The 15,838-nt window shown below is 41.1% G+C and overlaps 1 protein-coding gene across 3 annotated transcripts in view; it reads left to right on the top strand.

Moving 5' to 3' along the window:
* LOC131679156 (nuclear receptor coactivator 3-like) overlaps positions 1-15,094 on the top strand; it is a 496,452-nt gene extending 481,358 nt beyond the window's left edge. For all 3 annotated transcript variants that reach the window (XM_058959789.1, XM_058959791.1, XM_058959788.1), the window contains 7 exons: positions 922-1,110; positions 1,178-1,440; positions 1,496-1,754; positions 2,084-2,218; positions 2,794-3,240; positions 3,536-3,627; positions 14,135-15,094. In XM_058959789.1, coding sequence (XP_058815772.1) covers positions 922-1,110; positions 1,178-1,440; positions 1,496-1,754; positions 2,084-2,218; positions 2,794-3,240; positions 3,536-3,627; positions 14,135-14,209 — 1,460 coding nt within the window. In that variant the 3' untranslated portion in view covers positions 14,210-15,094. The remainder of the gene's footprint in view (positions 1-921; positions 1,111-1,177; positions 1,441-1,495; positions 1,755-2,083; positions 2,219-2,793; positions 3,241-3,535; positions 3,628-14,134) is intronic.
* Positions 15,095-15,838: the final 744 nt, after the last annotated feature.

Raw genomic sequence — 15,838 nt, 5'->3', positions numbered from 1 at the left:
TAAATTCGTATGTATGAATATATGCCTGTGTGTATGGATGTGCATATGAGCAATGAATCCTTGAGCAACATGCAAGGACAGCTTCTGAGACGCGAAACGCTTATGGAAAGCCGGGTGTACGGTCATAGGTGTGGCCATAAAGCACTGCACACATTGACAAGTGCAACGGTGAGACGGTAGGTGCACAGTAAATAGACATAGGTTGCAGAAATAAGTTGTTGAGACAGCCCGATTGCACATCTTTCGACTACAAAATTTTAGTTTCACACATAGTTTCAGTTACATAGAGGGCGCCAACACTAACTTTTAAAGGAAGAGAGATAGAACATGCACGTGTTTATGAAAATTAAGGGAGAAGGCTTATTCTACAAATTCGTAGAAGACGGCTAATTTCTCTCTTCGTTGAAAAGTTCGTATTGGCTCCTCTATGACTCATATCGTGTACCCTTCCTTCCGAACATGTTTTTCAACTAAATCCAACAATTATTTCGCAAAAAATAAAGTTTGTGGAAATCGACAACTGATTCATCACCATCTGCTGTTAGGTCCCATGCAAAACTGACTCAGACATCACTTCATTGAAAGTTTTATAACTAAGGAAGTTGGATTGATTTTCAGTCTTCGATAAAGTTACATCCAAAAAATCATGTTCCTTATTTTGCTTGCAAATTATAAACTTATGCAGACAGTGCCACCTAGCGATGAAATTACGTGCATTCTCCATTTAAAATGGTCGAAAGATACCAACTTCGAACACGTTTGTCCGGTCGCTTGTCTTGTCCGATTTAGTTCAAATTTGGTGCAGAGACTCCTGATGGGACTAGGAATCTACTATGGGGCCGATTAAATTTTCAAAAATTCATATTTTTCTGGGCAGCCCAGCAATAGCTCAATAAACTAACTCCCACACCCTATTTGCAGTTGGACTAACGCCCGGTATGCAGAACATCGAGTCACTGCTGAATAATACGGTGGCTCCGAACGTGTCGCTGACCCGTGCGAACAGTGTCGTACCAGACTCCCAGCTCAGCCCAGGATTCTCGCCAAGTCAGCTAATGCAGCAGCAGTTGAGTCCAAACCAGCGAACCCAACTGAGTCCTCAGCAGGCAGGTCGGTATCATCGAACGCTTTATTTTCTCTCATTCATCGACACCCATAGCTCACACAAACAATTCAGGTTTCCAGGGAAACCCGTTCAACAACAATCCGGTTCATCGGATGTCACCGCAACAACAGCAGCAGATGGTCGCTAACTTCCAGCAAAGCAACGCTGGCAGTCAGCAACTATCACCTCGACAACCTCCTTTCAGCAGTGCCCAACAAGTCACACAACCCAGCGCAGCCGCCATCCAGCAACAACAGCAGCAGCAGTGGCAGCAGAATGCAAACGCCCGCCTCTCAATCCAGCAGCAAAATCCAATGCTCAATGCTCAACTATCGGTAAGTTCTGGCCGTACAGTAATTTCATGAGCGATTCATTTATTCCCATGTTCAGACGGTACCCGGATTCAATCCAGCCGCAGCCAACCGACAATTTGTGGCTCCGCAACGACAGCGTTCCCTAAACTCCCCCGGAACTCCACGACAAGGTTCCTTTGTTGGAACGGTGGATGGGGGATTTCCTGGACCACCGAGTCCCTCACAGGGTAATACTGCATCAGGACCCAACTTCGGTAATCCCGTCTACGCTAGCCAGCAAATGAGACTCCAAAGACAGGGTAGTGTTCCTCCCCAGGCCACCCAGCATTTACCAGGTGAGTTTATATGAGTTAACCCAGCAGACAATCCTAATACAGATGCTTTCGATCCACGCTTCTGGGAATGATAAACCGCAACAAACTAGCTTAACTGAATGATGTTTATCAACGGGTTCCCCGGAACCCCTGAACCACATACCAATTGGCCAAATTTTGTCATTTTCCAAACACTGTGGATGTTCTTCCCACATTTTGTCGACCGTTTTACCACTGTTTAGAACAATGAGTGCGTTTACTAGCCACACTTCACATGACCCGGGGGAAACGGGAGGGGGTTTTCTCACAAAGACACACGTAGGTCTAAACCGGCTGTTTCCACTACACAGGATCGCCACGTCCCTCGTACGGTGGACATGGACCCGGTCCGGACGCTAGTGGCTATGGGATGATGTTCAGCAATGCCGCAATGCAGCAGCACTCGGCGGGCTCACCAGGCGATTTCTTCAATCGCAGTCAAACTGGTAAGCAGCACCCACCACCCAACGAAACACTCACACACACGCATACTACGCACACATCTTTCGAAAACCGAAAATAAGATCAAACGCATCTCATCTCGTTTTTTTATACCTCGCTCGTGCCACCGATTGCACAGTTCCATAGCCCATCAATGCTCGAAACAATTCTCATTCACTAATCATCCACCAAAAAAAAAAACACAAGAAAACTCTGTCTATATGTGCTGTACTTGTACTCTCACTCTCTGTTTATATGTGTTTCCGTTAACTATACCCCCCATTGTTCAGCTCTGGGCACCTTGTTGTGCCCTGCTTTGGGTACACTTGGAATTTAAGGATCAATTTGGCCATCCCATCCCTGTACATTCTATATCCATTATGTTGGGGAACTCAAAATTGTCAGGAACTAACCACCACTGTTTTGTAAATAAAAAAAAAAGTTTTCACCCTTTTCCTATCTCTAACCCATCCGCTGTAAATAAGTGACCAACTACATCCATTGGCGATTTGCTCACCGTGAGCTATCAAGGAAATTGCGCATAGCTAGAAGAAAAACTCGACTTTTGCTCTTGTTTCAGGTGCCAACGGTGGGTTGAACTCATCGGAGCTGGTCCGTCAGGAGCTGAGGGCGGTGGTCAGTGGAAGGGCGCAGAATGCAGCAAGTGGCGGTGTTGGCGGAACGGGCGGCCTGCGAACACCGCAAAGTCCAATCGGGTTGTCGCCCATGGGAGCCGCTGGCGGTGGCGGTGGCATACAGGGACCTGGAAGTGCGAACAGTACAGCAGTAGGCACGGGTAACAACAGTTCCGTGCTCAGCCCCGGAATGGGGGGCATCACAGGGAATTTAGTTAGTAGTGGTGGTGGTGGTGGTGCAGGAGGAGGAGTAGGAGGTATAGGAAGCGGAAGCAATTCTGGCAATGCTGACGGTATGCAGACATCACAGTTACCAGGTACGTCATCGTTACTCAACACACCAGGCGACATGGATCCGTCAATGCTATTCAATTTTCACCTCGCGCCGAAAGGTTAGTGTTTGTATGCCACCCACGCATATGTTGTATTGATGCACACTTTTTGAAACTATTCACCGTACACTGAACAGAATCACCCACCCACTTCTACTAACAAGCGAACCGAAATCGGACAAAGATGGCTGATGTCCTAAAGGCACTCACTAACTGTGTTCATCCCTAATTTGGTGTTTTCTTTCTCTTCTTTCTTCCTCTCTGTTTCTCGGTATTGTTTACTTCCGCGTTCTGTTCGATTCGATGTGGGATAAATATGAAATTGTTTCTCGAACGAAATCTCAAACGCGTTTAGCGGATATAGGCGGAACCATTTTAGATAGTAAATTACTAACCTCTAGCCAATGGCCCTCGGTAGCCGACGAAAATGAGAACCCTATTAAGAGGGTAAGAAAAATTGGCAATCACATGAATCACATCAAAATCGCAATCCTTTCACGTTAGAGTCACGAAATACGCTTGAAATTCTATTCTAGATTCATTCCCGTTCACTAGTGTTATGTTTTCTGTTTTCTAGTTAGGGAACTCTAGTAGGGAAAGGTACAAATTCTCCACAGTAAGCGGCCTTCATGTTGTTGAAAACAGAATTAGGGTGACCCTAATTGAATTGACATTTTTTAAAACAAAAGAATTATATCTTCAACCAAAAAAGTAGGAGAATACAGCCTTTCAAATAAATGCAGGAAAAGTAACTTTATTGAAAATTTCTTATACCACAATAGGTCTAAATATTTTTTTATTTTATTCAATTTGTTTATTTGATAAGGCACGTTTGCGATAGCTTAAAGGTGCCATTTTTTCATTGTTTTACATTTTGAATTTCTTAAAACTTGGGTGTTACACATTTCAATATTATTTTGTTTTTATATAATGAAACTAAAGAATTTTTACAGCTTACTTATACATATATAAGCGTGGATAATATAATATTCGGAAGATTAGGGGGGGGGGTCTTTTTGTGTGTTCTTTGTATAGCAATGCACTTTATAATTTTTAGAAGGGAGATTGTTGGAGCAATTAATTATTAACTTAGCGGAACATTTTACAAGCTTATTAACTAGAAATAATAAGAGGGAGTGGTTCAATTTTATTATGATTAGGGGGATTAATTAGGGCTATTTTTAAGTATTGGTACTGTTGGGCATTTCTTAACGAGATTAAATATTGATCAACTAAAACTAGAAGATAAGGGGCACCTAAGTTTTAAAGATGATATTCAAGGGGAAGAAGGGGGGAGGTGAAGTCCTACATCTGTGAGACATGAGAGAGAGGGTGGACAAGGACGACAGGGGGGGAAGATATAAACTTTCAATTTTCGGCATCGGGAATCAACGGCCAGGATTACAGATTCGGACGGATGCATCATGTATAGGGGCGCCGGGCGGTCTTCCTGGAGTCAGTTTCTCCAGACGATTTCGTAGTATGGCTCAGATACGGATCGGCAACACACCGCGTTGCGCGTGTAATGTTGTACTGTAGGTCTCGTGTTGTTGGGTCATTCGACAGATTTGTCTCGCCTTGGATTAGACCATCGTTGGGGTACGGTAGGCGGAAGAGGGCACTTCTGGGAATGATAAGAGAAATGATAGGGGTAGTTAAATTTGGATATTGATGGTTTTTAGGAACGTGTATATAAGGGACATGTAGAGGGGATCGCGGCTTGCGAGTACATCTCGAACCAGGACATTTGGTGATCTTCCTCGGGCCCGAAGGGAAACGAATACTACGCCGGAGATGAGCGTCCTGGGTGTAGATGATTGGACATGACCCGAGACATCAGGCGAATGAAATCCCGACCCACATCCATCCCCTTGAACCAAGGTTTCCTTAGGGATTCTCGAATGTTTGCCAACTTTCGAGGGTTCTCTGATGTGTAATACTGAAAAATTCGCTGAAGCTAATTGGTCTTTCATATATGTCACCTTGTAAAGCGCCCGCCTTAGCCAAAGAGTCCGCTTCTTCATTTCCTGGAATGGAGCAATGCGAGGGAACCCAAACTAAGGTAATGTTGTACGATCTTACAGACAAAGTACGCAGGCGCTCCCAGATTTTCCCCAGAAAATATGGAATGTGCTTTCTAGGTTTCATTGAACGGAGAGCCTTGATTGAGCTGAGGCAATCCGAGACAATAAAGTAATGATCGGTGGTCAAAGTATCAATGATCCCAAGGGTATACTGAATAGCAGCAAGTTCTGCGACGTACACTGAAGCAGGATCATTGAGTTTGAATGAGGCGGTGAGGTTTTGATTGAATATACCGAAGCCAGTGGAGCCGTCGAGGCTTGACCCGTCGGTGTAAAACATCTGGTTGCAGTCGACTTCTCGAAATTTACTATGAAAGATGCTTGAGATCACTTGCGGACGTATGTGATCCGGGATTCCACGAATCTCGTCTTTCATGGATGTGTCGAAGAATACAGTTGAATCAGAAGCATGAAAGAGATTGACACGGTTGGGATAGTATGAAGAAGGATTGATATTTTGTGCCATGTAATCGAAGTACATGGACATTAATCGAGTATGCGAATTGAGCTCGAAGAGACTTTCGAAATTTGCAATTACTAACTGGTTCAAGAGATCGCATCGGATGAGCAATCGACATGAGAGGTCCTAAAATGGATTTTTCAGCGGAAGGATGTCCGCCAGCACTGTGTCGAGTGCATGCAACCCAAAGCAATACGCAACCAACAATATTGGATTCGCTCTAGTTTGATGAAATGTATGTTCGCAGCGGAGCGGAAACAGAAACTCCCGGACTCCATCACCGACAATATTGTTGTTTGGTACAGCCTGATCAGGTCTCCTGGGTGGGCACCCCTTCATGTTCCGGTTATTGTACGGAGAAAGTTGATCCTTTGTTGGCAGCTCTGTTTCAGATGCCTTAAGTGACAGCCCTAGGTTCCTTTAGAGTCGAACCAGACCCCGAGATATTTGAAAGTTGAAACCTGAGCAATAGCTTGACCCATTAATAGAAGATGTAGTTGCGCTGGTTCACGATTCCTTGAAAATACGACTAGCTCAGTTTTCTCCGTGGAGAAATCGATACCCAGCTGGAGGACCCAAGCAGACAAATTGTCCAAGGTATCTTCAGGAATCAGAATATATTGGCTCAAATGGCACGTTTCCCGTACATAGTCGGGGATTTGTGCCTTTGTCCTGTTATAGAGAGCACACCGTCATTTGCAAACTGCCTTAGCGTGCAGGAATTGACAAGACATTCGTCAATGTCATTCACGTAAAAGTTATAGAGAAGTGGGCTTAGACGTCATCCCTGGGGAAGACCCATATAGCTAATTCTTGATGTCGATAAATCACCATGCGAAAAATGCATATGTTTTTTCGGACAGCAAGTTTAACAAAAAGTTGTTTAGAGTCGGTGAAAGACCATACTGGTGCAGCTTCTCAGAAATAATTTTGATAGAAACTGAATCAAAAGTCCCCTTTATATCTAGGGAACCTGATGCCATCTGCTCTTTGCTAGCATAAGCCATTTGATTTTCTGTTTAAAGCAACGCAAGATAATCGTTCGTCCTATTGCCTTTGCGGAAACCAAATTGTGTATCTGACAGTAAGCCATTTGCTTCAACCCAATTGTCGAGGCGAAACAAGATCATTTTCTCGAACAGCTTTCGGATACAGGACAGCATCGCAATCGGTCGATACAAATTGTGGTCGGAGGCTGGTTTTCCTGGTTTGTGAATGGCGATGACCTTCACTTGCCTCCAGTCATGAGGGACAATATTACTCTCAAGAAACTTATTAAATAAATTCAACAAGCGTCTCTTGGCAGAGTCTGGCAGATAGTTTAACAATTTAAATTTGATTCTGTCTGGCCCTGGGGCTTTATTGTTACATGACAAGAGAGCAAGTGAGAACTCCATTATCGAAAACGGTCTTTCGTTCGCGTTTTCGTGAGGGGACGCGGCGCGGTAGATTTTCTGTGCCGGGGCGGAATCCGGACAAACCTTCTTGGCAAAATCGAATATCCAACGGTTTGAATATTCCACGCTCTCGTTAGTACTGTTTCGGATTCGTAAGCGCCGGGCCGTACTCCAAAGAGTGCTCATCGATGTTTCTCACGTTAGTCCGTCGACGAACCGGCGCCAGTAGCTACGATTTTTGGCTTTCATCAATCTCTTCATGTGCTTTTCCTCCATCACATACTCTCGGTAGCTAGCTGGCAGCCCGTCGTCCCGGAAGGTCTTATACGCAGCGGCCTTCTCCGCGTACACGTCTGAGCACTCTTTTTCCCACCATGGATTGAGAGGACGCCCGCATGACTTCGCGTCTGGTACGCGTTTAGTCTGAGCTTGAATCGCGGTATCGAGAATCAAACCAGCCAGGAACCCGTACTCTTCCTCCGGAGGAAGCTCTTGAGTGCACTCGATTTTGTCGGATATCGTGGACGCGTAGCTCTTCCAATCAATATTTCGTGTGAGGTCATACGAAACATTGATTGTATTCGGTGGCCCTGAACCATTAGCAATATTAATTACGATTGGCAGATGGTCGCTGCCGTGGGGATCAGAGACTACCTTCCACATGCAATCTAACCGCAGCGATGTCGAGCAGAGGGACAGGTTTAAGGCGCTCGGACGCGTTGGAGGGGCAGGAATCCGTGTCATTTCACCCGTATTCAAAATGGTCATATTGAAGTTGTCGCAAAACTCATGGAGTAGGGTAGGTCGATTATCATCATGAAAACAACCCCATGCCGTACCGTTGGAGTTGACGTCACCTAAACATAGCCTCGGTGCGGGAAGGAGTTCCGCAATATCGCAAAGCCGTCGGTGGCTAACTGAGGCTCTAGGGGGGATGTAGGTGGAAGCAATGCAAAGGTCTTTGCCTTTAATTGTGGTTTGGCAAGCGATAACTTCAATACCTGGTGTCGAGGGGAGGTCGATTCGGTTGAAAGAATAGCACTTTTTGATCCCCAAAAGTCTTCTCGATTCAAGCGAATAATGTTAAAATCATGGAAGTGTAGGTCTATTTCTGAAGCCATGTCTCGCATAGTGCAAAAGCATTGCATTTCAAGTTATTTAGTAAGATTTTAAAGGAATCGATTTTCGGGATAATGCTTCTGCAATTCCACTGTAGAACAGTGATTAAATCCTTGACCTCGTTCGATGAATTAGCCATCGAAGGATACAATCGCTGAAAGGAGGGGCCATTTCACAGTGAACAGCATCAAGAATGTTTTTACTGCCGGAAAAAAGCTTATCAAGATGCTTTTACGAAGGTCAGAAATATTTAAAGCTGTAAGAATACGGTCCACAATGTCAGAGAAATTTAGTAACCCAGCGCTGTTTTCTTTCTCTGGTTGAGATATGGGAACACTTGGGGTTTTTGATGTTCCTGGAAGTGCTGGGAACTCCTTTTCTGAGCTCAGGTTACTGAGACCGGGAGCGACTTGATTCGGTTTTGCTCCAGTACTTCCTTGAGTAGTTATTTTAGGGGAGCCATGAAGAGACACCTGGCCTTTACGACGAAGCTTGGGAGAGGAAATGTTCCTCCTTTTTCTATTGCTTCTAAGCACAGCAGAAGATGTTCCCTCCTGGGGTTCATCACAGTCGCCTTCGTCAGTAGACAAGTTGGTATAGATGTTCGTAGAGACAGGTGGCGTAGTTATCTTAAGCATTTCTGCAAAAGATCGCTTAGAGCGTCCCTGAAGGGAACGCTTAAGATTCTCCTCGCGCTGTTTGTATGCGGGACATGAAGGGAGATCATGTGGGTTTCCCTCACACTAGAGACACTTTTCGACATCTCTTCCACAGGAATCATCCACATGATTCCCCCCGCATTTCCCACAACGAGCCTTATTGCTACAATGGGAGGCTGTGTGTCCAAATTGTTTGCAATTAGTACAGCTCATGACCCGCGGCACAAAGAGGCGAACAGGTAGACGAACCTTGTCAAAGAGAAGGTAGTTGGGTAGAGCAGAACCGGCGAAGGTCACCCGATAAGAGTCTGAGTTGACATATATTTTCTTTCCGTCAGCTGTGACTGATGCTGAATGCAAACGTTTGCACTCCAGGATCTTCACTGGCTTAAGCATGGGGTCTTTGAAACATATTTTAGCAGGTCCTCGCAATTCAGAATCGAATCGGAAGTGACCCCACTGACTTCAACCCTGTTAGCTGGAATATATACCCTATACTCCTTCGTAAAGGGCCCGTAGCCAGCAATATCGTTTGCCTGAGTCAAACTGTTAACAACCAGCCAAAACTTATCAGGGCGAATTTTCGATATCTCTGTCACGGCGGAATACCGATCCGCCAGAACCCGAGAAATCTGCAACACTTTTTTTCTTTGGTCCGAAAGAAGATCACAAATGGCCCGTTGGCCGAGCTCGGATATACTTTGAGCCGGAGAGCCGATTTTGTTTCGACGTCCATCTCACCTTGAGATGAACCACCGTCAGGGGAAGTCATTTTTGCACGGGCCTATTGCCCACTGCACGTTATTAAGGCAACCAAGAAGGGGAAACGTAAACTAATACTTAACTTGTGTAGGTAACGGTATCCAGACGGCTTACTAGAAGAACACTGCTTCACTTGTCACTGACCGGCTAACGGTACTTAGAAACAGAAACACAAAAGAGGTGAAAAAATACTCGACTAGGCGTAGAGTGTGCGACATAACCTTGAACGCGGATTAGCACTATTTGTCGCTATAGAGTGTACGGACCAACAACAAAAGACTTCTATCTCGACTGAGTGCTCGATAACGAATGACTTTACACATTTCACCAGCATGGAAGACTAAACATTTTCCACTATCAATAAGATTATTTTGACACAAGAGCAATTTTTTTAAAAGGGTGTAGACATTTTTACATGCATTAATTTCAATTGATTTTCGTTCGATTTCTGTATTTTATACAGCGAAACTGTTTGAGAACGAGTCGCAGGGAATAAATATTTAAGAATGAAAAAAATATACACTGAAAAAAAATTGTGTCATTTTTCATAAAAACAAAAAATTGTGTTGAAAATTTAAATTGCGAAAAAAAAACAATTTTTTTTAATACTTTGTTAACAAAAACCTGGATATTTCAAAGGTTTTCTTCCATCACATTTTGAATGTAATTGTATGATGAAGAACTTAACGCTATTATTCGCATTTTGATTTAAAATGGCGTTTAAAATCATATTCAAAAATAAAATTGTAATTTTGACTGCAAATAGTACGAATTTTGAAAATATGTCAAAAGTTATTGTTAGGAAAACTTTTTTATTGAAGGCCTCTCCATGATCCAAATACACTGAAAAAAAAATCATTTGCGTGTTTAAAATGATGAACATTAAATTTTTGACCTTTTTTTTTGGTGGGGTAACACGAATAATTTTTAAAAAGGGCATAATCACACGGGATAACTGTTTGTGTTGGAACAAAATTCCACTTATCTCGAAAATTATCGCATTATGGAAGATTTTTGTTAAATGCATTTTGATTTTAAACGATACTTAGGATTATATACTGTAATAAAATTACAGTTTTGTATGTCAATCAGTATGGAATTTAAAAACTTGTATAAAGATATTGCTAGAAAAACTCTTTTACCGATAAGTTCTCCATCATACAATTATATTCAAAATGTTTCTTTTCTCTTTAGGTTTCTGTTAACGAAATATAAAAAAATAAAAAATTGGGTTTTTTTTTGCAATTTAGATTAGCAACACAAATTTGTTTTTATTAAAAATGACACAATTTTTTTCAGTGTGTATTTTTTCGTACAGAAATATTCGTTCCCTGCAACTCATTCTCAGAAAGTTTTGGTGTATAAAATACAGTAATCGAACAAAAAAAATTAAATTAATTTTTTTTAAAACATTGCTCTTGTATCAAAACATTGCAATCGTCAAAGAAAATCAAGGAGATTCATAAATTGCACTCACACGCTCGTAAAAAGTAACTCAAAATTGAGTTTAATCCCACCCATTTCCAGATAAAGTGGAACAACCCTTGAATTGAGTAATTCCGAAGTTACTCAAATTTGAGTAAGCCTGCCTGAACCAAAAACTGAGCAATTATTACTCGGTTTTTTGAGTACAATATTATTCACACTAAACCTAAAAATGCGTCACTATTACTCAGATTTTGAGTTGAACATTACTCAAATTTTGAGTTCAGCACAACTTTAACAAAACCAAAAATTGAGCGATTATTACTCAGACTTTGAGTTGAACGTTACTCAAATTTTTGGTTCAGTAGAACTTTAACAAAACCAAAAATTGAGCGATTATTATTCATATTATGAACAGAAGCTTACCCATTTTTTGAGTAGACAACAAAGCCAAAAATTGAGTTGAAATTTCTCAGATTTTGGGTAGAATATTACTCAATTTATGAGTGCAATACTTCATTAAAACCCAGTAAAGTTCAGCCGGAAATGAGCCGGAATTCCAGCTGGTTCCAGTAAGTATTCCGGCTCCAGTGACACAACCGATGCTAGTTAGAATAGGTTGTATCACTGGAGCCGGAATGGGAACTGGAGCCAACCGGAATCCGGCTCATTTCCGGCTGAGCTTTACTGGGAAACATCCGGATCATGACTAGGAATTCTGAATCATTTCTGTCAGGAGTTCAACTGAAGTGCAACAACTGATTCCTATTTAAACTGGTTCACGATCGATTGTTGCATCTGAACTGGAACTAAACCGGTTTTCATCCAGCGAAGAAATTGGCCGTCAAAATTTTGTTTTGGATACAATACAATCCAGGCTTTCTTTTCTCATGGAATATTTTTACAATAATAATTAACAAAACTTCAGTTTATTAAATTTTATGTTTTTTGTAAGTATAACGTGAATATTACCTCGTAACTTCATTACCGTTTCAGTATCCACCTCTTCTGAAATGTTCTGCATGCTGGTTGCTCAAATCCACTCTTTAAATTTAAATGTATTTTACCACAAACACTACAACTCTAGCTCCAACTATTATAAATATTTGAACAAATTTTTCTTTTTGAAAAGCTGCTGAGCGATGATAACTAAACGAGCGTTTACCTACTAATGGAAAATGCGGATGACGCTTCCCAGTAAAGTTCAGCCGGAAATGAACTGGAATTCTGGCTGGTTCCAGTTCGTATTCCGGCTCCAGTGCAACAACCGATTCTAACTAGAATCGGTTGTGTCACTGGAGCCGGAATACGAACTGGAACCAGCCAGAATTCCAGTTCATTTCCGGCTGAGCTTTACTGGGTTGGAATTTTTAACTTGGCGAAAAACGGCTTTTCCATTTGGTAACTCCAAAACGGTTTCTTGTGTAATACCCAAAAAGTGAGTCAGAGTTACTCAGGGATATTATACTTGTCAACTCAATTTTTGACGTTTACGAACATCATTCAAAACTGAGTTAAAAACTACTCAGAGTCTGAGTAACTTTTTACGAGTGCGGCAACTTCAAAGATTCGATCGAATCGACGATGGTCATATTTTGTGGTCGGCCGGTTTCTCATGGAATCCCTCAGTTATAGATTACAAAGTTTTATCATTTTACGTGCAATAATATATTGAAAATCGGTTTAAATCTTATTTTCAACGTCAGTTGCTTTGACAAATGCAAAAATAGTCATGGTTATTTTGTCGTAACTAACGACTAATCTTACAATATAAGGGCTCCTAAATTTATTACGGAATTTGCGTTTCGACTTCGTCTCATCATGATCTGATATAGATTTTATTTCTAATATCATTCATAATGAGCTGTTTGGAGCGAACAGAGCAGAGCATCTTCTCAAAGGGCTATGCAATACCGAGAAGAAAATATTTGTGAACTGGATACGGCTGGTGGATCGCGATTGAATTAGTTTGTGATTTTAAAACATCCGTTCGTGATTGATTCCCGCTAATTTCATGCATCGAGCCGCAAATCTTGAGCAGAAAGAATTGTGATTTTAGTCGAATGCTGCTATTCGACCTTTTCAGGTGCCCTCCTTTCGACAAACTGGTTATCAACACCGGGAGAGAAGACGATTATTCGGATGTGTCCGTCTCCGTGGACTGACTGGATTATTTAGTTTTTACAGCTCCGTGTTAGTAGTCAGAGAATATTTGCTTAAACTTTCCAAAATAGTCCTATTATCAGCGCTATCAAGCCATTCAGATAAATTGAAATTTAAAAATTTACCACAATCATGTGTGTGAAGCCAGCAGCATCCAACGAGCTTCGAATCCAGTACATCGCCCATCAGTACTAACGCCAACATCAAATGTTCTTTTCAGTATCGTCATAATTATATTTAAGACTAATTCGAAAATTTTCTATTCAAACGTGATTCTGTTGAATATCATTAAATCTAAATTAACAGCGTAAAGTGTACTTACGACACTCCGAACTTCGTGCTTAAATTTGGCACACATATACCTTAAAAAATATTGATTCATCGAGTAAAAAAAAGTAAAACGGTTTAAAATCGCTCTTAACGATGCAGGCTCATGCCCCCTACAAGAGATTCCTAGATTGTTAAAACTTGAGGTTATGGTCTGACAAATGATCAGAAGGTGCTGCGACTCGTTGGAATGAAGACATAATTCCTAAAAATCAAACAGATCCGGATCATTACTCCGAGCACTGTATTAATACCATCGGATCCAAAAAAAATCACAATAAAACATTTTGAAAGCAAAAAATATTTTACTTACCCGAATCTTAATTGTTAATTCATATTCATCCATATGTCTTCCTTTAACATCAATGTTGTAGTGAAACACTAATTTCATTTTCACTGCTAAGCACTTCATTTAAACTAATCGTTCCTTTTTTCATGTGCCATCTTCCCACCGATCACTCATCCTGCATTTCACGCTGTTCCGAACCCCCGCCAGTCGCTTTAGTTCATCATCTACTATAGCTAATCAGGGTTTCTTTTCTGATCTTCCATTTTCAGAATTCTTCGGAGGAAATACGAGTCGGTGACCCGAAAAATTCGTCCCTCCTTCTGCAAAAACTTCTATCGGATTAAAGTGATAAACTTATTTAGCTTTGTTTTGTAAATTTAGTCCAGTTGTTTTGTTTTTCGTTTTGTTTTATTTTACGACAAATTAATAAACATTGAAAAATGTACATTTATGTACACACAATCCAGTTGTGTTACAATTTGATTTGGCATATGAAAAAAATCTAGAAAAAAAACAAAAAAAATCCCTCAAGTTAAACAATGGTTACAACAAAACAAATATGATAAGAGATGTGATGTTCAATATGGGGTAGAACCAGAAACAACAAATAACAAACTGAAATGAAAGTATATAAAAATAACAAGAAAAAATGGTACCGCGTTGTAAATATTAGTTATTGTAAAGTGTAATCCAAGTATATAATTTAAAGTATATATATACAGAGTAAAGTTGTTCTAAGGTTTAAGCAATTAAGTAAATAAAAAATGCTAAAATAAACAACAAAACAAAGTAAGGAAAATAGAAATACCTCTAACATTAGTTCAAACTAATAACAAGAAGAAGAAAAACGAAAGTGTTAAGCATAAAAATGTATCTAAATTAACCAAAAATCAACAAACAAGCGAAGGTGGAACGTTGGAACCAGCAAGTGACGAATCAAATCATAGTTCGAGAGTAAAATAATAAAAAAACAAAACAAACTAGTAAATTCGATGATAGAAAGATATGCCCTCGTTGAAAGTACGAAACAAGAGGACAGCAAATTTAGCGAGACGAAGCCGGTCTCGATCCCAAAGACTTGCGAGCAAGCAAACGAAAACAAACAAACGAAGAGTTACGAAACAAAAAAAAAAACATTTGAAATACACTCATAAATCAACGGTTTCGCATTTATTAAAAAGCAGAAGTTGAAGACAAAATCAATGTTACAGAAAAAAAATGTCACAAACTTGTTAATGTAGAGTTGTTCAGTAGAAGAGCACGAATTAATAAAGTTAGGATTGTATGATTTCCCATCACTCAACAACGTTCCTTCCTTTCTAAAAAAAAAACGAGGGAGATAGAGCACCTAAACCGCCATCGTCTGACCCCTCGCCGTTTAGGTTACTGGTCGTGCTTCGGTGCCCTACGTAGCTTAGCAACTGAAGGGTGTGATGGAGGGTAGCAGTTATGGTCGTCACTGTTAGGCGCAAAACAAAAGAACACCGGGAAGGGAACCGATTCTCTAGAGGAATAAGCAGATGCCGAACGGGGAACGTGTGCTGTGATAATTATTTTCTTTTTTGGGAGATTGCGACCTCGATCGGCTATCTGCTGCTGCGACGAGGCATAACTGCTCAGAACCATATCATCTGTATTGGGTGCCCGCCCGAATTCGGTAGGGGGTGAGGTGTAACATACAAAGCGACTTGGACTTGGTCCGAGTAAGGCGAGAGAAGGTTAAATCAATGAGTGGGAGCTAGAGTTAGAAGAAACCGGAAACTACGTAGGTACCTCTTATCCATGCAAATACTATTTATCAGGAGAAGAATGTTTGAAATTAACTAACAAGGGTGTAATTTTTGTAGATTTTTTCCACTAGCATCATTTTTTTGTGCGGAATTAGCACAACACACGAAGCTGAAATGCTCTCAAATCATTTAGGAAATAGCCTGTTGTTGGCATATCGCTTAACTTTTGAAACAGTTTCGTGA

This window comes from Topomyia yanbarensis, chromosome 2, assembly GCF_030247195.1.
Source record: "Topomyia yanbarensis strain Yona2022 chromosome 2, ASM3024719v1, whole genome shotgun sequence".
NCBI classification, from domain to species: Eukaryota; Metazoa; Arthropoda; class Insecta; order Diptera; family Culicidae; genus Topomyia; species Topomyia yanbarensis.
The sequence above is the reverse complement of the archived record's forward strand: the minus strand, read 5'-3'. Positions and strand labels throughout refer to the sequence as shown.